Source organism: Hylobates moloch, unplaced genomic scaffold (assembly GCF_009828535.3).
Source record: "Hylobates moloch isolate HMO894 unplaced genomic scaffold, HMol_V3 SCAFFOLD_11, whole genome shotgun sequence".
Lineage (NCBI taxonomy): Eukaryota > Metazoa > Chordata > Mammalia > Primates > Hylobatidae > Hylobates > Hylobates moloch.
In genome coordinates this window covers 47,255,321-47,279,353 of record NW_026652286.1, presented here as the reverse complement: position 1 = coordinate 47,279,353, position 24,033 = coordinate 47,255,321, and the positions used below count along the sequence as shown (strand labels likewise).

Below are 24,033 nucleotides of genomic sequence, written 5' to 3'. Positions count from 1 at the left end.
TGGAAGTCCCCATGCCGCCTCTGAGTCCTGGCTGTCACCAACCACCTGGGGGGCTTGGGCAAGCTACTCAACCTCTGGGGCTCAGTTTCTCTAACTGTAAAATGGGATTGTAATCCCTCCCCTGCCTGATGCAGGAATTGTTATGAGGCCCAGATGAGATGAAAGTCAGCTGTCAGGGCTCTGTAAGATGAAAATGGCTGGACGTGTGTGGCCCTGCCACTGCAGGGATGGCCCAAGGTCACACAGGAAGTTTGCTGCAGGAGGAGCCCTCCCCACCAGTCTTCATCGCTTGCCCTGCTTCTCACTTAGGCAGATGTCAACCAGAATGAGATACGGCCAATTTGGCTTTGATGACCCAGCTGAGAGGGAAATTTAGACACGATTCAGGAATATCATGCCCAAAAATAGTGGTTCCAGCAACCAGGACACAGAGGGAAGACATGGATATTGTCAGTGATTGGTGGAGGGGGACATCTTGGACCCTCCTAGGCCTGGTGTCACTCACATCTCCCATCTCTCAGACCCCACAGAGGCCAAGGGGCCTTGGCTCTGACCCCAGGTTAAAGAGAGCCACCAGCCCCCAGGCTCAGGGAGCTGAAACCACCCATCCGCAGAAATCTAAGGGCAAGGAGGAATAGAAATTGCCTGTTCCTTCCCTTCAAAGTGTAAGGCCTCTTCCAGGATCAGCTGGAGCCACCACAGCTTCTCAGTGACATTAGGAGGGCTTCGGGCCCAGGGAAAACCCAAGCCTTTTGCCCTGAGAGCTGAGCCACAGCAGACACAGTGGCATCAGCATCCCAGAGCGGCAGCTTCTCTTCTGCCGGTCGCTGGGGACTGGTTGCTCTCCACCCATCCAGGAGGAAGGGGTTAGGTCCCAGTCTTACACTCTTACAGGGTTTCATGGACATAGGCCTATGCCTGTTCTGATATATATATTTTTTAAACTCAAAAGGACCAAAACAGACTCCTGAACCCTCATCTGTACAGCCTGCATTGGGCCTGGTGTTTCCTCCTGGCCCAGGCAGCTCCATCACTTCTGCCATTCCTCCTGGACTAAAGTGGCAGCATCCCCACCTCTACCACTTCCCCACAGGGGCACTGCACAGCCGCTTCAAAGACAGGCCCTGTTGAAGGGGAAACATCCTCCCCCCCATCACACTCCCAACTCGTCACCCCAAAAGGGAAGTCAAAGCACAGGTCCGTGGGGCCTATGGTTTGTAGACACTGATACAGTGGTTTTCAGACCAGGTGCTGCGGAACCCCTGATATTCCACAGAGCTTTGTCAGGGGATGCTAAGGTGGGAAGATGGGAGTAGAGGCAAAGGATAGGTTTCCAGCCCTCCTCCCGTTTCCACCTCCACCAGAACAACTCTGCTTTTATTTGTCTTGCCTACTGAGATTTCATTTTCAAGCTTTCTTTGAAGAAAAACTTCAAACCACCATCTTGAGGTTTGATCTTAGACCAGCCAGCACAGGTTCTATTCTTGCTGTTCATGTTGGAATGGCTCCAGCATTCCAGTACAAAGTGTCTTTATGTTGGAACTTGGGTCACAGACCCAGGCGCAAGCATTTATACACACACACACACACACACACACGTACACGTACATAGTTGATGGCTTTTCTAGCCAACCCACCCTGAAGCTCTGGCCAAGGTTTGATTTGGACAGGGGCCTGGTGCTCAGTGGGGATGGGTCTTGACCCTGATATTGGCCCATGAAGCATGGGGAGCTCTGGAGCAAGGAAACAGGCTCAATCCCCCACCGAGGACTTGTGTCTGCACCCCTGTCTGGCACCCCACTTTCCTGGCCTAGGCCCAAGGGACAGCAGGAGAAGCAGTGTGATGGAGAGAGAGGCTAGGGTTAAATTCATCTTTACACAGAGCCAGATGGATGGCAATCTTGGCTCACATAAAAAGACTCAGGGAGGATTTTATGACAAAAGTCCCTCCTTTGAGGGCAGGATTCCCCTAGGAATCCTGGACACTTTAGCGAGATCTGGACCAGCCCTTGGCACAAAACCCTGCCTGCCCTGTCCCCACCCCCACCCCCCAGGGAATACTAGGTGAAAATGTGAAGCTCCGGGCACAGCAAGTGCATGACATGGGTGTATTACATTCGGTCCGAGCGTGTCGTTAGTTTCCCTGTGTGTAAAATGGGGCTAGTCCAGGCTCTTCCCACTTCACTGGGACAATTGCAAGGGTCATAGGAGAGGTGGGTATGATAGGTGGTCATATGAGGTGGTGAGTATGAGAGGTGAGTGCCTCACAAACTCGGGGTATGGTCCTGACCTGCATGGCAGATGAGCAGAGCACTTGGGAACGAGCATAGGAAGTGCCATCTTCCTGGGCATCTCTGCTCAGTGTTAAGATCTAGCCACAGACACTGTGGGACCTGCCTCTTCCTATGGAATGGGGGCCTGCATGGGTTGTGTCCTGGGGCAGGAGTGAGGGATGGCTGGGAACAATCTCCAGGTCTGTGGCCCTTGTGTTGAGTGATTATTTTGTGGCACTCTCTTTCCTGGACCACCTGCCAGGTTTATCTGTTATACCTGTGGCATTCTTATTATGTCAGACAAGTTATTATAGTTTATTCAACTCTAACAAATGAACAAAAGAACAATAAATAGGAGGATATTAAAGGTCTTTTGTGGCAGAGGATGCTGGCTGTGCTTTCATTTCTGTCTCATAAGCCCATGGCAAGTCAAAGACCAAGAAATGCTTCCCTGCTGCCCTGGACTGGCAGATGGGCTCATGACTGGGTGAGGTGCTCTCTTCCCTTGTCTGTGGCCCCAGCTCCAGCCTGGTCCTTGCACCAACTTCTGGAGACTGCCAAAAACTTTTCTCCTGTGCCTCTTCTGCCACTTTTCAGCCTTATGGCCTTGGGAAGCTGGCATACCTCTCATCCCTCTCAGATACCACAGGATTTTGTGACCCATGGTTTGCTCCTGGGGTGAAGCCATCCTATCTTCTATCTTTGGCACCACTGACCACATCGGTGGGAGTCCTTGCCCCAGCCCCAGCCCTGGTTCTTGTTCACTTTTTGTCTCCTGCTCTGCTGGGTCTTCCTGAAGTCACTTCAGTTTTCTGCTACCTGGTCTAACAGAACATACGGGAGGAGTAAGGATATCAGTGAGGAAGAGTCGATGTTCTAATAGATAATGTACTGCATTAGCACAAAAGGAAGACACTCATGCATATAAGATGACTTTCCTAGAAAATTAATTATATATGAACTATATATATATATGTTTACTAATATATATATATCTAATAATGTTTACTAAAATGTTGGATGAGATGAAAGCGCAAATGGGGTTTGAGACCACCCAAAGATGTGGCACAATAGGAGACCATTACTACCCCTAGGGTGGAGGGACAAGGAGAGGAGCTGAGGAACCAGGGCAGCCTAGCGGGAACATTGAGGAAGAGGGTGTCTACGAAAGCCAGAAGCACAGAGGAAACATCGCCCTTGCTGGGAATGCCACCCAAAGCAGGGAGACTGGAGACATGCTCTGGCTTCTTCTCTCCTCCTGCACTCCAAATTCAAGCCAGTGCCTCCTATTGGCAGAATTTAATTAAAAGCTGATTTTCAAGAAATTTGAAAATGTAGTTTGCAATGGTCAGGGCCTGACAATACGAGCAAGAGAAGGTCAAGGGATTTGATCTGAGATCAAACAGGCAAATGGCAAGCTCTTCCTTAGTGTTCTCATCCAAAAAGTAGAAGTAGTTATGTTGGCCTGGTTACCACAATTTAGAAGGAATGCCTTGACATCTGAACAGGATTCCAAACAAGGGAGAGACATTTGCTGTTTTCTCATATCTTTCAACCTTAATGCCACTATCACGGTCTTCACTGTGCTTTGGAGCTTCATTTCTCCTAGCTTTTTTAAACTCCAGCAAATCAAAAAAACTGAGCAGGAGGTTCAAATTCTGGCCAACATGGAGTAAATCCATTATAGCCTATCTCTCCTACTGATTACACCTAAAAACGCTGGACAAAAATACAAAACACAATTAAATAACAACTCTGTGAAAGTTAGGCAAAAGAAGGCAAATGATACAGGTGAGTTAAAATTTAGAGAAGTCATCTCCATAGGATGATTTTCCCATTTTTTCTCTTTTCTCATGGCTTTTCACTAAGATTAGAACCACCACGCACAGAAAGTGAGACAGAGCTTAGAATCTGAACTTCAGTTGGTTCATTGCCTCCTGAAACAACAGTAACAACACAATCAACATTCTATAGAGGATTACAGCAGGACCCAGAGTCTATACAATATAACATTCACAATGGCCAGGACACAATCTGAAATTACTCAACATACAAATAAGGTAGTCCCCCCTTATCTACAGGGGATAAGCTCCAAGATCCCTACTGGACACCTGAAACTGCAGGTAGTACCAAACCTTTTATATACTATGTTTTGTTCTATACATACATACCTATTATAAAGCTTAATTTATACATTAGGTACAGTAAGAGATTAATGACAATAGCTAATAATAAAATAGAACAATTCTAACAAATGCCAGCATCACTACTTTGCACTTTGGGGCCAATGTTAAGTAAAATAATAGTTACTTAAACACAAACACTGTGATATTGCAACAGTTGATCTGATAACCAAGATGGCTACTAAGCGACTAATGGGTAGGTAGCATACACAGCCGAGATACACCAGACAAAGTGATGATTTACATCCCAGGCAGGAGACAATGGGTCACTGTGAGATTTAATCACACTATTCAGAATGGTGTGCAATTTAAAACTTATGAATTGTTTATTTCTGGAATTTTCCATTTAATATTTTTTATTTCTGGAATTTTACATTTAATATTTTCAACTGTCATTGAGTGCAAATAACTGAAACCAGGGAAAGCAAAACTAAAGATGGGGGGATAGGGCAACAACCCATAAAAATGTGACCAATCCTCAAGGAAAAATACAGTCAACAGATGCCAACTCTAAGATGATTTAGATGCTGGAATTATGAAAGATTTTAAAGTGGCTGTTATAACTTGAAATGGATTGAAATAGTTCTCAGCAGAGATATAAAAACTATTAAAAAAGAATCAAATGGAAATTTTAGAACTGAAAAATACAATATCTGAAATTTAAAACTGATTGGATAAGTTCATAGCAGAATGGGGGGTGACAGAAGAAAGAGCCAGTGAACTTGAATATAGATCAATAGAAATTTTTCTATCTGAAAAAACAGAGAAAATAGGTTGAAAGAAATTAACAGTCTCAGGGACCTGTGGAACAATATCATAAGGCCTAAGATTCCATGTCACTGGACTCCCAGAAGAGAGGAGAAAGAGACTGGTGGAGAAAAAATAGTTAAGAAAATAATGGCCTCTAACACCCCAAATTTGGTAGAAGACATAAATTTATAGATTCAAGAAGCTGTGCAAATCTCAAACAGGTTAAACTCAAAGAAAATCACACATAAACATACATAACCAAACTGCTGAAAACCAAAGACAAATTTAAAAATCTTGAAAGCAGCTAGAGAAAAGGACACATTCTTGTATTTTCTTCCACACAAAGGATGACTATCTGAATGCGGATTTCTTAATAGAAGACATGGCGGCCAGAAGAAAGGAGCACAACATCTTTATAGCACTAAAAGAATTGTCAACCCAGAAATCTATATCCAGTGAAAACATCCTTCAAGAAGGGTGCAAAATAGATTATCAGATGAAGGAAAACCAAGAGAATCTGTCACCAGCAGACTTACTCTTAAAAAAAGAAAAGCTAAACAAAGTTATTTTGTTTAAAACAATGCCAGAGATAAACCCAGATGTTTAGAAATTAAGAGCAACAGAAATGGTAATTATCTGGATAAATTTAAAAGGCTATATTTATCATTTATCCCCTAATCTTCTTAAGTTCTTTGAAGTACTTATTATTGGTGGTTTTTGTTTGTTTGTTTGTTTTTGTTTTTGTTTTTTGACAGGGTCTTGCTCGGTCACCCAGGCTGGACAGGCTGGAGTGTAGTGGTGTGATCATAGCTCACTGCCACCTCGAACTCCTGGGTTCAAGTGATTCTCCCACCTCAGCCTCTTGTGTAGCTGGAACTACTGGCATGCACCACCACACTCAACCAATTTTCTTTATTTTTGTTGTAGAGACAGGGCCTTGCTATGTTGCCCAGCTGGTCTCGAACTCCTGAGTTCAAGCGATTCTCTTGTCTCAGCCTCCCAAAGTGCTGTGAATACAGGCATGAGCTACCACACCTGGCTTATTACTGTTGAAAAAAAGTTTATAACATTGTCTGATAGGTTTACCAATGTTGATAAATAGATGAAATACATATAACAACTATAATGGAAAGGTCAGTGGAGGGAGATAAACCTATTTGTTTTTTGTTTTTGTTTTTGTTTCTTTTGAGATAAAGTCTAGCTCTTGTTCCCCACGCTGGAGTGCAATGGCACAATCTTGGCTCTCTGCGACCTCTGCCTCCCGTGTTGAAGCGATTCTCCTGCCTCAGCCTCCTGAGTAGCTCAGATTACAGGTGCCTGCCACCATGCCCGGCTAATTTTTGTATTTTTAGTAGAGACGGGGTTTCACCATGTTGGCCAGGCTGGTCTCGAGCTCCTGACCTCAAATGATCCTCCTACCTCGGCCTCCCAAAGTGCTGGGATTACAGGCGTGAGCCACTGCGCCCGGCAAACCTATTTGTTTTTAAGGCTTCTATATTACATTTGCAATGGTGAAATGGTATAGTGTTAACCCTAAGTAGATTGTGAAGGGTTATATATGTATACTGTGATCCCTAGAGCAACAACTAAAATAGAGCCGAACATATAGATAAATTACAATAGTAAAAAAAATTTTATTGACATATTAAAAATATCCAAGTTTTCCAAAAGAAGACAGGAAAGTTGGAACAAAGGAATAAAAAATAGGGGGACAAACAGAAAAATAAAAGTGGTAGACCTAAATACAACCATATCAATAACTACACTAAATGTAAATGATCTTTACATAACAATTAAAAGATAGAGGTTGCTAGATTGGATTAAAAAACAAGATCCAATTATATGCTGTCCACAAACATACTTTAAATATAAAGAAAAAAGACATAAACAAGCATGTCTTTATGAAAAGAATGAAGATATACCATGCAAACAATAATAAAAATAAAGCTGAAATGGCTATATTAATATCAAACAAAACAGACTTCAGAACAACAAATGTTACCAGGAATAAAAAGGGACATATGTAATAATGAAAGTGTCAGTTTACCAAGAAAACATAACAACCCTAAATGTGTGTGCATCTGATCATGGTGTTTCCAGATACACAAAGCAAAATGTAATAGAATCAAAGGGAGAAATATACAAATCCACAACATTCCTCCCTCAGTAATTGACGGAACAAGAAGACAGAATATTAGTAAGGATATAGAAGACCTGAACAATATCAGTTTGACCTAATAGACACTACAGAATATTTTATCTCGAAACAATTGAATATGCATTTTTTTCAAGTGTACATGGAACATTCCCCAAGAACTATTTTCTGGGGAAAAAAAGAACCTTAACAAATTTTAAATAATTTATATTTTTTTTATTTTAAAATTTTTATTTTTTCTTTATTGAGACAGGGTCTCACCATGCTGCCCAGCCTGGTCTTGAACTCCTGGGCTCAAGCAATCCTCCTGCCTCAGCCTTGTAAAATGCTGGGATTACAGGTGTGAGCCACCACACCTGGCCAAATTTAAAAGAATTTAATAAGTACATTCTTTGGTCACAGCAGAATTAAACTAGAATAACAGAAAATTATCTGGAAAATTTGCAAATATTTGAAACTTAAGCAATTTCTAAATGGGCCAAAGAGGAAATCACAGGGAAATTTATGAAATGAAATGAAAATAAAAACAAATATCAAAATTTTGGGGTTTGAGCTAAAGCAGTGCTTATCTCAACAGATGCAGAAAGGCACTTGACAAAATTCAACATCTGTTCATGATTTAAAAAAGCAAACAGCTCTTAGAAAACTTTCTTAACCTGATAAAGAGCATCTACAAAAAAACCTACATCTACTAACATAGTTTATGGTGAGAGACTTAATACTTTTCCTCTAAAATTGGGAACAAGGCAAGGATGACTACTCTCACCACTCCTATTTGACATTATACTAGAGGTCCTAGCCAGTGCAATAAGGCAAGAAAAAGGGAGAAAAGGCCTACTGATTATAAAGAAGAAATAAAATAAGGCCAGGCACAGAGGCTCAATAACTGTAATCCCAACACTTTGGGAGGCCGAGGCAGGAGGATCACTTCAGCCCAGGAGTTTGAGACCAACCTGGGCAACATTGCAAGACCCCATCTCTACAAAAACTTTTAAAAATTAGTCAGGCACTGTGGTGCATGCCTGTAATTCTAGCTACCTGGGAGGCTGAGGTGGGAGGATCCCTCAAGCCCAGGAGTTAGAGGTGGCAGTGAGCTATGATTGCACCACTGCATTTCAGCCTGGCAACAAAGAGACACACGTCTCTAAAAACAGAAAATGAAAATGGTTTCCATTCACAGACATCTTGATTATCTATATTAAAAATCCTAAGAAATCTGCAAAAAAAAAGCTACTAGAAATAATAACTGAGTTTAGATAGATTGCAGGAAAAATGATTAAAACACAAAAATCCACTGCACTTCTGTAGAGTAACACAAAACAATTGAAATAGGAATTTAAAAGATGATGCCATTTATAACAGCACCCAAAACTGAAATACTCAGATATAAACCTAACAAAATATGTGCACAATCTCTATGCTGAAAAGTAAAAAGTACTGATGAAAGAAATCAAATAGGCCCAAATAAACTGAGAGCTATACCATGTTCACAGCTGAGAAGATTCAATATTGTTATGTCAATCTTCCTCAAACTGACAGTAGATTCAATACAATACAAATCAAGACCTCTGTAGGATTTTCTTTTAAAGACATAGAGGAACTGATTCCAAATTTATATAGAAAGGTAAAAAATCTAGAATAGCCAAGCAATTTTTATAAAGAAGAACAAGGTTGAAGGACTCTACTATCTGGTCTGAGGACTTACTAGAAAGCTACAGTAATCAAGACAGTGTGGCAGTGGTGAAAGAATAGACACTTATATCAATGGAACAGAACAGGGAATTCAGAAATAGACCTGCACATAGATGGTCAATTGATTTTCAACAAAGGCACAAAGGCAATTCAGTTGTTGTTTTCAACAAACAGTTTCGGCAAAGATGGAGAGGAACCAGAACTCTCATACACTGGTAGTGGAAATGCAAAATGGTACAGACACTTGGGAAAACAATGTGGAAGGTTCTTATAATAAATTTAAACACTCACTATAATATTCAGCAGTTCCACTCTTGAAAGAAAAAGTGGCTGGGTGCAGTGGCTCATGCCTATAATCCAAGCACTTTGGGAGGCCAAAGTGGGAGGATTGCTTGAGCCTAGGAGTTCAAGACCAGCCTAAGCAATATGGTGAGGCCCTGTCTCTACAAAAAAGGAAAAAATTGGCCAGGCCTGGTGGTGTATGCCTGTGATCCCAGCTACTCAGGAGACTGAAGAAAGAGGATCGCTTGAGCCCAGGAGTTCGAAGCTGCAGTGAGCTGTGTTTGTACCACCGTACTCCAAGCCTGGGCAACAGAGAGAAATCTTTTCTCAAAAAATAAAATAAAATAAAGAAAGAAATAAAAAGTGACATTCCTTCAAAAACCTGTACATGAATGTTTACAGTGGCTATATTCATAGTTGTCAAAAACTGGAAACCACCCAAATGCTTTTCGGCTATTGAATGGATAAATGATTGTACAACCATATGATGGAATACTACACAGCAATAAAAATGAACAAACTATAATGATACCTATAACATGGATGAGTTTCTACTGCATTACGCTAAGTGAAAGAAGTCAGATTTAAAAGGACAAACATGTATGATTCTACTTATATGACATTGTGTCAAAGGCAAAATGACGGAGACAGAAAACAAAGCAGTAGTTACCAATGGCTGGACTTGGGGGGAGGGCTGCTACAAAGAGGGATTTTGGGGGGTAATGGAACACTCTATATCTTAACTGTCAAAACTCATAGAACTGTATGCCAAAAAGAGTGGACTCTGTATAAATTTCAATAAAAAGAAATGGAGCAATTTACGCTCACAACTGCAAACAGTATTTACTGGGCATGTACCATTTGTTGGGGCTTGTGCTGGCCCTGAAGGCACTAAGATTAAATGAGACAATCCTGGCCTGGCGCAGTGGCTCATTCCTGTAATCCCAGCACTTTGGGAAACAGAGGTGGGTGGATCACTTGAGGCCAGGAGTTCGAGACCAGTCTTGCCAACAAGGTGAAACCTGTCTCTACTAAAAATACAAAAATTAGCTGGGCATGGTGGCGGGCGCCTGTAATCCCAGCTACTCGGGAAGCTGAGTCATGAGAATCTCTTGAGTCTGGGAGGTGGAGGTTGCAGTGAGCCGACATTGCACCACTGCACTCCAGCCTGGGCGATAGAGTGAGACTCAGTCTCAGAAAAAAAAAAAAAAAAAAGACAATCCCTTCCGTCAAATTGCTCACAGATTACTTGGGGGATAAGGTATGATGCTAAAGGTTTTGAATTGCTGATGAGGGGTATTGCAGAGGGGGCCTGTTGCATAGTCACAGCATGCCATGAGAACACCTAAGGAGAGGTCTCACGTTTAGCAAGAGTGGCCAAGATGAGAAATAGGCAGCTTCCAAGAGGACGAAATGCTTGAACTGAGTTTTTGTTTTTTGTTTTTTTGTTTTTTGAGATGGAGTCTCACTCTGTGGCCCAGGATGGAGTGCAGTGGCCCAGGATGGAGTGCAGTGGCACAGTCTCTGCTTACTGCAACCTCCACCTCCCGGGTTCAAGTGATTCTCCTGCTGAGTAGCTGCTACTACAGGCACACACCCACCACGCCCAGCTAATTTTTGTATTTTTAGTAGAGTCAGGGTTTCACCATGTTGGCCAGGCTGGTCTCGAACTCCTGACCTTAGATGATCCGCTCACCTCGGCCTCCCAAAGTGCTGGGATTACAGGTGTGAGCCACCCCACCTGGTCTTGAACTGAGTTTTTAAGGGTATAAAGGGAATTAGGTAGGCAAGGAGGGGCTACGGACCTTCCAGGTAGAAGAAACAGCACATAGGGAGTCTTAGGGTGAGACAAGCTGGGGCCTTCAGGCAACTATAACGAAATCGGAGGGACAAGAGTGAAGGGAGCTGGAAAAGCTGGCAGGAGATTGGATTAGTGAGTGGGAGTTACAGATAATCAGTAAAAAAAAAAAAAAAATAGCTTTTTTTGTTTGTTTATTTCTTGTAGAGATGAGGTCTTGCTATATCGCCTAGCCTGGTCTCCAACGCCTGTCCTCTGATCCTTCTGCTTCAGCCTCCCAAAGTGTTGTGATTACAAGTGTGAGCCACTCACTGCACCTGGCCTCAAAGAGCTTTGCTTTTATCCAGAAGACAGTGGGACAGGTTTTTTTTAGGCAGAGTAAGGAGAGGGATTAGATTCACGCATTTTCACTACAGTGTGGGCTGCAGTGTGGGACCAGAGAGGGAGGCTGCAGGCTGGGGGAACAGGGAGGAAGCTGGGGCAGGGATGCAGATGAGAGAAGTCCAAGCTGCGACCAGGTGGGGAAAGAGTCTAAGGACAGTGTGGGGAGGTGTAGGAGTAGAGTGGCCAGAACTTGCCTTCCACCTGATGTTTGAATATTTAGTCTCAGCACCTTTGCGCTCGCTGCTGCTTCTGCCTGGGTTAACTTTTCCTAGATTCTCTGCATAGCTCGTTCCTTCCCATTCTTCAGGGTAGGTCACCCTCAGAGGGGTCTTCCATGACTTACCCCACTCAAAGGAGACCTCTCCTTGTCACTCACTCTCACATTACCCTGCTTATTTCCCTCATAAGTATCGTGCTTGTTTATTCACTTGTTTATGGTCTAAATAAGAAGAGGGCTCTGGAGCAGAGCCTGAGTTCTAAGCCCGACTTGGCCTCTTATTAGGCGTGTGATCTTGAGCAAATTATTCATCTCTATGTGCCTTAGTTTCCTCATCTGTGAAGTAGGAATAAGAATACCTGCTTCACAGAATTGTCATCAGGACAAGATGGATTAATATATGTAAAGTACCTAGAGCAATCTCTGGCACATAGTAAATTCTGTATGTGTTAGTTTTTACTATTATTGTTTTATAAGGACAGAGACCTTATTGGTTTTCTTTCTTTTCTTTTTCTTTTTTCTTTTTTTAAATTTTTTGTGAGATGGGGTCTCACTCTGCTGCCCAGGCTGGGGTGCAGTGGTGTGATCTCGGCTCACTGCAACCTCCACCTCCCAGGCTCATGTAATCCTCCCGCCTCAGCCTCCTAAGTAGGTGGGATTACAGGAGGGTGCCCCTGAGCCCAGCTATTTTTTGCATTTTTTGTAGAGACGGGGTCTCGCCATGTTGCCCCAGGCTAGTCTCGAACTCCTGAGGTCAAGCAATCCGCCGGCTTCGACCTCCCGAAGTGCTGGGATTAGAGGCCTGAGCCACCACACCCGGCTCTAGTTTTCTTTAAAATTGTATCCTCATCTTCCTAGCACAGTGCTTGGCACACAGCAGGCACTTACACACTTGGATGGATTGCTGACTGAACGAAGAAAGGCACTTTCCCATCTCCACCAGCAGACGGCGCATGTATGCCAAGAAAAGTTAAAGCTGACTCGGCTCCCACACGGATCGGCCAATAGATGTCGCTGCAGCTCCCTGGGGCGAGGAACCAAGACTAAGCCAGTGGCAGGGGCTGCCCAAACAGAGCCCTGGACAAAGATCCCAAATGGAGGGCCAGAAGCTGTAATTGTATTAAAAAATCAAAGTTGGCCAGGCGCGATGGCTCATGCCTGTAATCTCAGCACTTTATGACGCTGAGACAGGAGGATTGCTTGAGCCCAGCAGTACAAGGTTACAGTGAGCTACGTATGATAATGCCACTGCATTCCCAGCCTGGGTGACAGAGGGAGACCTCATAAATAAATAAACAAATAAATCAGTGCCAAAGTTGAGAGGCTAAGACTAAATTGTGTTTTGCATGACCACATATTCTAAAACTGCATTTTCTTTCTGCTCACTCACTTTGTAGACAACGGAGTCAGCCATCCTGGGATCTTATATAATCGAAACCCCAGTTTAATGAAGTGGGGATTGTGGGAGTCAAAGGAAGCACCCATCCAACATGCAGAGGGGGAGGCCACAGAGTCCTGCGTGATGCTTCTTCCCCTGCGTTTTGTATTTCTGTGGGGCCAGGGGCTGGGAGAGCGTTCACAAATCTCTGTGCGCCCTGACTGAGGACCTAAAAGTGACTGGGTCTGGCCTCTGTCCTGTGGGAGCTTCTGGTCTGGTGCAGACAAGAGGCAAGAAAACCAGTGAGTACAAAGAAAGCTCTGGGTGGTACAGCAGTAGGAGAAAGACAGCGGGGTCATAAAGACTGGGGGACTCCTGGGCTGTCTTGAGTGCTCCCTGTGTTACAGAAGGCATCCTAGACAGAGGGTACTGCGTGAGCAAAGGCACAGGGGATGGAAGAGCTGGGCCCCATTACCAACATCCCCATAGTTTGGTGCAGCTGGAAAATAGGGTTCAAAGAAGGGGAGTGTGTTAGTTATTTATTGCTGGTAGATTTGCTGGTCTAGTCTAACAGTCTAGTACTTTTTCTTTTCTCTCCAGGTCTTGTCAAAAGTCATTGAAGTCCAGGGCCCAGCAGCTTGGTACAGTCCTAGTTCTTCTTCTTCTTTTTTTTTAACTTTTGAGACAGACTTTTGCTCTTGTTGCTCAGGCTAGAGTGCAATGGCACAATCTCGGCTCACTGCAACCTCCCCTCCAGGGTTCAAGCGATTCTCTTGCCTTAGCCTCCCGAGTGGGCATGCGCCACCATGCCCAGCTAAGTTTTTGTATTTTTAGTAAAGATGGGGTTTCACCATGTTGGCCAGGCTGGTCTTGAACTCCGGACCTCAGGTGATCCACCCACCTCGGCCTGCCAAAATGCTAGGATTACAGGCGTGAGCCACTGCACCCAGCCAGTCCTAGTTTATTCTTGCTCCAATGTAATGATTAATCGTGGCCCCTTTCACTCCCGAGTTTGCCAGCTTGGATGATCCCCTCAGTTAGAAGCCTCCCTGGGATCCCTGTGCTTCCATGATCACAGTGTCCTGTGTGTGTGGTCACCATCTTGATCAAGAATGTGAGCTGGCTGGGCGCGGTGGCTCACGCTTGTAATCCCAGCACTTTGGGAGGCCGAGGCGGGCGGATCACGAGGTCAGGAGATCGAGACCACAGTAAAACCCCGTCTCTACTGAAAATACAAAAAATTAGCCGGGTGTGGTGGCGGGCGCCTGTAGTCCCAGCTACTCGGAGAGGCTGAGGCAGGAGAATGGCGTGAACCCGGGAGGCGGAGCTTGCAGTGAGCTGAGATCGCGCCACTGCACTCCAGCCTGGGCGACAGAGCGAGACTCCGTCTCAAAAAAAAAAAAAAAAAAAAGAAAAGAATGTGAGCAAGATCTGGTTCATCCAGGTGAGCCTCGTGCTCAGATGATAGAAGCTCAGGAAGAATGAGTTTAATTCCTGGGACCTCAGAGCCTGGAGGTCCAGACAAGCCCCTTTCTCCTCTCAGGGAGGGTAGACATAACTCCTAGCAGGGCTGCTGCCTGCAAGATGCTGGCATGGGGCTCCCGAGGCCTGTCCAGAGCCGCTGACGAGGCTGAAAAGTCCTTCCAACCCTCCACGGCTCACTTTCTTATTTTCATCTTCAGGCTACCTCTGGCTTGGGGCTGGCTCCTGGATGCACTGACAGGGTGGAGATGGCAAGTTAGGAGGCAGGGTGGCTTTGCCAGACGCTCAGACCCAGGACACAGCAGGGGTAGCCCTGGGGCATCCTGGGCTCGGGATCTGCTCCTGACAACCTGTGTGACCTGGACAGGCTCCTGCATACTCTTGGCCTCGGTTTCCCCACCCATCCAATGAAGGGTTAGTTGAGGGTCTGCATGGGCCTGGCCAGCTCCTGGCAAATCGCCCTGTGATAGTGCTGAGGGAAGCAGGTGGGGGTGGTGAGGCAGGGGTGAAGGGTGGAGGGGGGACTCAGAAGGCGGCCAAGTGTATTATTAGCACAGGAATATTAACTGCCCCCGTCACTTCTCCCAGTCTGGGAAAGGCCATACCCATAAATTAGGGCCGAGAGTCTGCCAGGCAGTGGCTTAATGAAGAAGGAGATGGACTTCAAGGAGAGCAGGCAGTGCCTCCAGAGGTCACAAGTCCAGCCCTAGCCCGGAGAGAAGGAACCCGGAGCCAGAGGCAGACCGGGGTATCCGAGGCCACAGTGTCAGGCTGGGCCAGGAAGGCAGGGGCTGGTTCTGCTGCGGTCACTGCTGAATCCCCAGACCCTGGCACATAGTAGGGTCTCAACTGGTATTTCTGGCTAAGGACCACGTGACATGACAAGTCAGGTGCTGAGTTCAGACTCAAACCCAGTCCTCCCTGGTTCCCAGCCCAGGTCTGAGGGTGTGAGTAGGTGACGGGGCGTGGAAGCAAAAGGCTTCTCAAGGAGACGTCTTTGAAAGGCAATTTCACAGTGTTTATGAGGTCACAGAACCTGGGAAGTCTGCCACATTTCTCCAGGTGTGCAGCTGGCTTCACGTCTCCCGTGTTTCTGACAGTCACACACACCTGCCCTCTCCTCTCCTGTTCTTTACCACGCCTGCTCTTTAAGGGGACGTCCTAGAGGTAGATTTCTTCTTCTGTCATTTGGCTCCTGCAGGCAGGCCCCAGGCCTCTGGGCCTCTGCTCACCTCACACTCCAGCAGCACTCCCAGTGTGTGACCAGGGGAGGAGGCTGGCCATTTAGTGGGGCCCTGGCACCTCTGAGAAAGAGTCTGGAGTGGATGGTGTCAGGAAGTCTGGGCAGGGCCAGTCGGCTGCACCATCTCACTTTTTACTGCAAGGCTTCTCCGGGCTCCCCTCCCCTTCCCTTCTCTCGCTGCCCTCATCTGGCCATGGCTTTGGTTTGATTCCTCTCTGTGTCTCCAGTGCCCGGCATGAGGCCAGGCACAAAAAGGATGGGCAGAAGGAAGGAACAACCAGGCTTTACAAGCAGGAGGCACAGTGCAGCTGCCTGTGCCCCCATCACACCTCTCTACCTTCCTGACTTTTCCTCCAAGGGCAGAGGTCCCTCTAGTGCTTGGAGAATGTGGTGAATGTAGTAGATCCATTCTACCCCATACGCATCCTCCTACCTACCCCCAGCCATTGCTGGTCTTCAATCCTCAGGCTAACGAGATCTTCCTGCCTCCAGACCTTTGCAGAAGTTGGTACTTCTGATCTTTCTCTATTCAGAAAACTTCTACTCATCCGTCAAAACCTAGTTCAAATGTGACTTCCTCTAAGAAGTCTGTCTAGGTGGGGTCAGGGCTCTTACTCTGAGCTCTCATTATTTCCTGGGATTTCTTTTCTCCAGATCTTGATTAAATGTGATTCCTTCCCTGGATTGTTAGCTTTTCTAGGACTGGCAGAGTTGCATTCAGTAAGGGCTGAGTGAATGGCTGAGTTTGTACAAGAGGTGAAGCTGGCGGCCCTGGACCTTGTTGATAGCCCCATAAAGCTATAGGCCACTGACAGACAGCAAGGAGGATGGCAGCCCAGAAAAGACATTTAATGGGGATCAGTGAATGGTACTAAGGTTAAACACCAACTGGCACACAGCAGACACTCTATTAGTTGATTTTTGATGACGATTTGATACTTAGCAGTAGCTCTCATATACATCTTTGGAACTGGAGAGATCTACAGATTTACAGATCACCTACTCAGTTCCAAGGACATACTCTCTGCTAATGTAGCTTAAGACTACAGTAAGTCCTGGCAAATAAAACTGCTATTAGCTATGGGTTGTCAGCAAAAATCTTTGAGGTTTTATGAGAGCTACTGCTAAACTAAGTATTAAATCAATAGTTATCAAAAATCAACTAAAAAGCTCTAACTTGCGTTAGAGAGACCATCACTACGTTGTCCTGGGGGACTGCCGGGCACCCTTTGGAGGTGATTGACAGAGGGGAATGTGTCAAGAGGACTTAATCCTTTCTCATGAGGAATGACTTGGAGAAGGGGTAGGGAGCCTGCGGGGAAAAGACAAGGAACCCCATGCACGGTCTCTGACTTGTGAAGAGCTGTCCTGGGCTGAGGGGTGCTCCTGGCCCCATGGCAAAGCTGGGGCTGTCAGAGTCCCAGGCAGGCTGCTGAGACACTGAAAGGAAGGGAGGGAGTGAGCCTCGAGATGATGCCTCCTGTTGAGACAGCTTAGGAGGCTTCCCACATTACCTCTGCAGTCCTTTTCAATAGTTAGAAGGCACACATTCTAGAATTATGTGGCCCTAAAATTAGAAAATGCCAGAATTCTAGGCTTCTGCCCTATGGTTCTACGGGCTCTGTGACCCTGAATGCAAAACAATCCAGCCTGGGGACCTGGAGGCCCTCCTGGCCCTCCAGTCCCCTGGCTTCACATATCTCAAGGAGTCATTTCATCCGCACCCCCGACATGCAGCCTCTCACATACCCAATACGCAGGTCTTACCCTCTGGCCAGGAGAGCGTGACGTGACACAGGACATAAAGGAGTATCAGATAATAATTCATTAGAGGGGATGATCCCAAAGCAGCAAACAATCCCTCTTCTTTCCTGTCTGAATTAACTCCTCATTCTCTGTAGCTGGATTTCCTCCCGGATGGTCTTGGCTGAGGCTGTTTCTTAGCCTAACTCCATCCCCATCCTGAAGATGAGGAACGGGAGGGAAGAGGATGTAGAAGAAGTGTCAAATCCCACTTTGGCTGTGCATAACCCCTCCTCCGATGATAGAAAGCAAGCTGGCTTGGGGAACAATGTCATCCCAATGAGAAGTCCCTCCATGTATCTAACCTTAATCCTGCTATGTACAATCAGAGCCCATTTCTTCTCCCACAGTCTGGGAGAACGCATCAAGGGTCACTGCCCCACCAAAAAGAGGTCCAAAATGCCCTCCCAAGAGTCCCCTCCCACCCCCATCAGTACTCCAAGGTCAGCAGGAATGATACGGCACCACTAACAAGAGTAGAGTATCTGAGATTATTGCAGACTTTATAGAAAACTGCTCAAGGGAGATCCAGATTTTCTGGGTATGGGGAGGGAAGGCAGGCCTCAAGCCAATATATTAAAGGAAGGTGACTTCCTGCGTGCAGACGCAGCACAGGCCAGCCATTCTGCCTGACCTAGAGGGTGGCGAGTCAGGGAGAGGGGGTCCTCTCCCCCACTCACCAATTGTGCTTTGGGATCATGGAGAAGGCAAGGTGCTGAGGTTCTGACCCTGAACCAGGAGGGCTTGTGCCTGAGGCAGGAGGCAAGACCTACTTCTCTTTCAGAAGATATACGGGGTGAGGTGGTGGTGGTAGTGGTGGCAAGGAATCCCGAAGGGCGAAGAGCCAGGGGTGGGAGAGAGCATAGAGAAATCGAAGGGCAGCAGCTTCCAGCCCTTCAGACCCCACTTCCTGCCCCTCTCTGCGGCCACGAGGCCCCACTATCCCTTTCACACACCCAAGACTCTCTTCCCTCCCACAAGGATCTGCCAGTATGCACTAGGGGTGCATGGCACCTGCACCTATCTGGCAGGACTGAAGAGCTCGTCCTGGGAGGAAAAGGGGATGAAGACATCCCAGGGACGGATTCCTCACTGGACCTTGACTAGTGAATGGCAGGAGTAGGTGCTGAGTGACAGCATTGGGTATGGAGGGTCAAGAGCCTAAGGCTTGGGCAGGGGGACGAAAGTCAGATCGGGGTGAAGAGCTGAGAGTCTGAGACTGGGGACCAGCACTGAGTATCGGGAGGTCAGCGCCCTGGTAGGAAAGGCTGAGAGTCGGCTCCACACTAAGGTTAGATGGGGTGTGCTTGTCCCTGGGATGGGTGGGACAGACTAGGAGCTGAGCCCCAAGCCTGAGCCGAGGAAGGGAAGGGCCTGGGCCAGAGGCGGGGGTGGGTGAAGGGGGGGCAGGGGTATGAAATATATTCTCAGATGAGGGGAGGGTGCCCAATCTTCAGAGCCCCAGGGTTGGGCCTCCATGCAGGATGGAGGGCTCTGAGCACTGGGATGGGACAAAGGGCTCAAAATCCACAAAACCATTCGATGGGGGTGCTGTGCTTCGAGTCCAGAATGGGATGGGAGGGCCCAAGAGCCCCGGTGGGGACTGAGGGCTCCGAGGTGGCGAGGGAGGTCAGTGCAGTCTCGGGTGTCGGAGCTCCAAGAACAGGGTGCTGGGGGCAAGTCTCAGAGCTTTGGCCTTGAAGGACAGAGTCTCTGTGTGAGCCCCGAGACGGGGAACGGACTTTCAGTGGTTCAGGAGGGCGGTTTCGGAAACTAGGGTGGGAGGGCGGGGTTTCTGGATTCGGACCCGCTATCTCTGGGTCTTTGACGGTGGGAGCTCTCGGAGGAGGGAACGAGAGGGTACGGCTTAGAGCCTCCGAGTCAGGGGAAGGTCTCAGAGCTCGGGGCTCGCGGGCGTCTCATCTCCACGGCTTCGGGCCAGTCAAGGGCAGCCCCGAGCCCGAGGGCGCCGCTCAGAGCCCGGAGCCCGGGGAGGTGGCGCGGGAGCCCGCGGGCGCTGCGGGCGCGGGCGCGCGGCGCGGGTCGGCGTCCTGCTCGTAGCGGTAGTGGTAGCCCTCCATCTGGTCCCGGCACGCCTCGCGCAGGTTGCGCATCCAGCGCTGGATGCCGCGGCGGTTTAGGTAGAGCACCATGAGGAAGATGAGGCCGATGAGCGCCAGCACCAGCCCGAAGAACACGTAGGAGGCTTCCAGCTCCGGGCCGGCGGCCTCCGCCTCCTCTCCGCGAGCGTCGGCGCCGCTGTCCGCGCAGCGAAGCCGCGCCCCGTCCAGGTCCAGCAGCGGCCGGTCCAGCAGCGCCCGCGGGGCGGCGCAGCGCAGGCGCCGCGCGTCGGGCACGCGCTCCGTGGCGTTGCGCAGCCAGGCCAGCAGAGGGCGTGCGGCGCAACCGCAGCGCAGGGGGTTGTCGGCGAGCAGCAGGCGCGGCCCGGGGAGGCCGCCATCGCGCTCCAGCGCGCGCAGCTCGTCGGGGCCCAGGCCGACCAGCGCGTTGTGGCGCACGTCCAGTTGCTCCAAGCGCGCCAGGCGCAGCGCGGCTGGCGGCAGACGGCTCAGCGCGTTGCCCGCCAGACCCAGCAGGCGAAGCTCGGCCAGCGGGGCCAGCGCAGTGTCCAGCGCGGCCAGCAGCGCGGGGCCGCCCCGCACCAGCGCGTGGTTGAGCTGCAGCGAGCGCAGCGCGGGCAGCCCGCGGAAGGCGCCGCCGCCCAGGGCGCGCAGCGGGTTGTGGCTGAGGTCGAGTGCCGCCAGGCTGGGCAGCCCGTCGAAGGCGCCGTCTTCCACCACCTCGATGTGGTTGTGCGTGAGGCGCAGCGCGCTCAGGAGCGGCAGGCGCACGCCCGCCGCCTTGTCGCCGTCCCCGTCCCCGCCGGCGAAGGCGGCCGCGCGCAGCACCGTCAGGTTGGCGCCCACGATGGTGAGGTTGCGCGCGTCGGGCGGAACGTCCCGCGGAGGCTGGCGGAGCTCGGCGCCCGACGCGCAGCGCAGCAGCAGCTTGGGGCCGCCGAAGCAGTAGCACTGGAAGGGGCAGGGTGCCGCGGGCTGGCTCAGCGCCGCCGCCACGAGCAGCAGCCCCTGGAGCCCTGGCTGTCCCGCTCGCGGGGCCATCGCGGCCGCCCCCGCATCCAGCGCCGGGGCCGCGGCGCTCACCAGTGAGTTGGGAGCGCCTGGTGGGGGGCACGGGTGGGGCGAGTCCTTGACCCGGAGCGGTTGGCAGTCCCGGTCGGTCCGTTCGCTGTCTCGAAAGTCTGAGGAGCCGCACTTACTGGCTGACTGGCCGGGGGCGAGAGGGGTCAGACGGGGAGCGGAGCCCCCCCGCCCCCGGTGCCCTCGCCCTGCTAGCCGGCCTCCGGCTTCCGCGGCCGCTCCGGGCTCCAAGCCGAGTGGGCAGGGTTTGCCTCCCCCCTCCCCGCCTCCCGGTCTCGTCCTCCGCCCCCAGCGGAGTCTCCGCGCCCTCCTCGCCGTGGGAGGCGGGGTGGGAGGCTCCCGAGAATCAGGGCTGTCGGCTGCTGCGCTTTCTCTTCACCCTCTCCGCCCCCGCCCCTCCGGGCTGCCGAGAAGTTTGGCTCCTGGAGGCTCCGACTTGGTTTTCCTCCTCCTCCACCCCCAACATTTAAGCTGGGTCCTTCCTCCGCCCTCTCCAGCACGTGTGGGGCGGGGCCCGGCTGCGGAGAGCAGGCAGGTGGGTCACCACCAGGAAGAATTCGGGGGTTGGGGAGGACTTTAGAGCTGCTCCTACTGCAGGAGGAAGGGATGAGGAGTGGGCTAGGAAAGTTACTCATTTTCCGGCCTCTTCCTAAGGCAGAGAGACTGGAAAATCCCCAGTCTCTGCTACCTCCTCTGCTACCCTAGTTCCATTAGACCCGGCTGTGTCACCACCCCTGCAGGTCCTATGGGACCAGCTTTTTCTCCATCCCATCCCATTCTCAGGAGAAGTCTGTGGCACCCGCTCCCCTCCCACCCACCAACTCTGGCTGCTCTGCCTCTGCCAGGAGTTCCCCCATCTGGTTTCCTCCACCGGGCTGGACTCCTCTGCCAAGCACTGTCCTAGGCACAGAGACCCGGGGGTGTAGTGATTCTGCTCTTTGTTTTCACTCCCTGCCCCCAAACCTCTTAAGACTCCTGGGGTTCCGTTGGACACCATCAACCAGTCTCTCCAGGCTTCTCCGCCTGTGAGTGGGGTTTGAGGCACCAGAGGTTGGGAGAGCAGGAGCAGATTTTGCAGCATGGAGTTGGGGGTCTCAGAAGGGGCCAGGGCTGAGGTGGGGGCTGAGCTGTTTACAGATTTGTTTTGTTCTGGATTTTTTTTTTTTTTTTCCCAGAACTGGGAAGCTCTAAACCTGATTTAAAGAGACAGGCTTCTGAGAAGGAGCATTCCTGGCCTTGGCATGAATTATTCAGGCTGGAGAAGCTGACACTTGATCCGCAGGCCATTCGGGTATCAGCAGAGCTGGTTGGGATAGAGGCTCCCCACCTCCTCCCAAGAATCAGTCTCTTTCTCCTGAACTGGGTACGGTTGTTACGTTGACTCCTTCCCTGAGGTTATATTTAACTGATCGACCAAAGGATCAATACCACTTAAGGAGAAGAGGCAGACCCTGCAGTGGCCTGGGTCTTGGGCAAGGACCAACATTAAGGAACAGGGCTGGTGATGGTGGGGGTCCCCCCAGCTGTCCCCTCCTCCCAACCCCTCTCTCTTCCCTACCCCTGTCATAACTCTCCCAGGTATGAGAGCTCAGATGTGCCTCATGCAAGTCCATGCAGACTCATTCATATGTGCACAGAGGATGGTAGGTTTGAGTGCGTCCTGGCATGTGTCCATAAATTCATAAAGACATACATATTTGAATATGCACACTTCTGAGCCCATGCAGATTCGTGGGTACATTCTCAGAGGGCAAGCTTACAAGCCCATGCTTAAGCCATGCCAAGCATAGGGACCCAGAGATTGGCTAGCACAGTCAGACCCTACTCCTCCTGCCCTGCACCATGCCCTTGGTCTGTGGAGGTAACAGGCTGGTGATGTCTTTTCTCAGATGGGCACATGTGCTCACATAGATGCCACTGGGGCTGGGCCCTCAGCTATAGCACTCCCCTAAACCCCGGTCCACACAGCAACATGCCCCAGCTCTGACGTCTCCCATGGTAGGAGGCACTAGGTCGTCTTCACTTTTGTGTTTCCAGTTTAGGGACTATAACAGGAGAGTGTGTAGTGCAAATGACAGACTGAATGAACAGAACAGTCTCTGTTTCCTTGTCTGCTTCCAGGCCCTGAGGAATCACAGACCACTACCAAGGCTGAAACTCCTTTCCCAGGCCCCCGTGGTGGCTGGCCTCAGTTTGGCTGATGCCCCCCGCCTTCTGCCGCCCCCCAGGAAAGGAGCTGCAGGACCACACGCAGCCTTGACTGGGGGGGGTGCTCGACCTCATTTGGGGAAATGAGGCCTGGAGAGAATTTAGAATCATCAGGTGCCAGAGAATAAGGCAAATGTCCTCTATATTGCAGAAATGGGGAAATAGGCCAGAGGAGCCCCAAGGCCCCTGTCAAGGTTTCAGGGTTTAGCCTAGAAACCTGGCCCCAGGGTCATTGCCCAGGACTCTGTACGATGGTGGGCTGCATCTGAGAGGGTCCTGCCCCACAAGGAATGCTCATTGTCACCCCAAGAAGCTGAGGCTGGGAATGGATGCCGTGGTTGATCTGGTGTGACCTCAGGCCTGTCTCAATCTTGGGCTGTCACCTTCCTCTTCTATAAGGTAGATAGGCTTTGAATTCCTGTTCTTCCTATTCCTCTCAGGGCTGTTATGATAAAGTGAATTGAAAGTGCCTCAAAACAAGAAAAATCATTTCCCCTGGGTCTGGGGGCCTAGCACCTATCCTGCCAGACCCTGGATAAGGCATTGCCCCCTCTGGGACTAATTAGCTCCCGTGTCATTTTTCCGTGTTCCATGTTCTTTCTTTCTCCAACACAGCAAATTTGTAGTGGATGTTAATAAAATGAGTCTCTGCTTGTCTCTCTGTATGGCCTCTACTCAGCCTCCTCTCCTCTCTTCCCACTTTGTAAAGGTGTTTCCCTTCTAAATTCTCCTGGAACCAATTTCTCTCTGTCCAAGTTCCCCAAGGAATGAAGTCTGCGAGCCGTTGGGGCTGAGGGATCTCTGTTCTTTGGAGGAACAGCGCTCTCCATCTTAGATTTGCCAGTGTTCAGTATGCATTAAGTGTTCAATAAATGTGTGTCCACTTGAGTCTGAGGCTGTGTGTTTATTCTCTGATGCATCTGGTGGAAGTCTCTTTTCTTGGACTGTTTGCCCCAGCTGGGGTGCTCTCCTCTTGATTCTGTTTCTCCAGTCCAGTCCGCTGTCCCTCAGGACTTGTGAGTTT

At 49.4% G+C, this 24,033-nt stretch overlaps 1 protein-coding gene across 1 annotated transcript; it reads right to left on the bottom strand.

Moving 5' to 3' along the window:
- Window positions 1-18,117: 18,117 nt before the first annotated feature.
- TPBGL (trophoblast glycoprotein like) lies at window positions 18,118-21,076 on the bottom strand. The gene has a single exon (XM_032166948.2). The coding sequence runs from the start codon at window positions 20,760-20,762 to the stop codon at window positions 19,614-19,616; it is 1,149 nt and encodes a 382-aa protein (XP_032022839.1). The 5' UTR covers window positions 20,763-21,076; the 3' UTR covers window positions 18,118-19,613.
- Window positions 21,077-24,033: the final 2,957 nt, after the last annotated feature.

Bases quoted from the DNA above. Each gene is read 5' to 3' on its own strand.
- TPBGL (XM_032166948.2), bottom strand. From the start codon at position 20,762: ATGGCCCCGCGAGCGGGACAGCCAGGGCTCCAGGGGCTGCTGCTCGTG.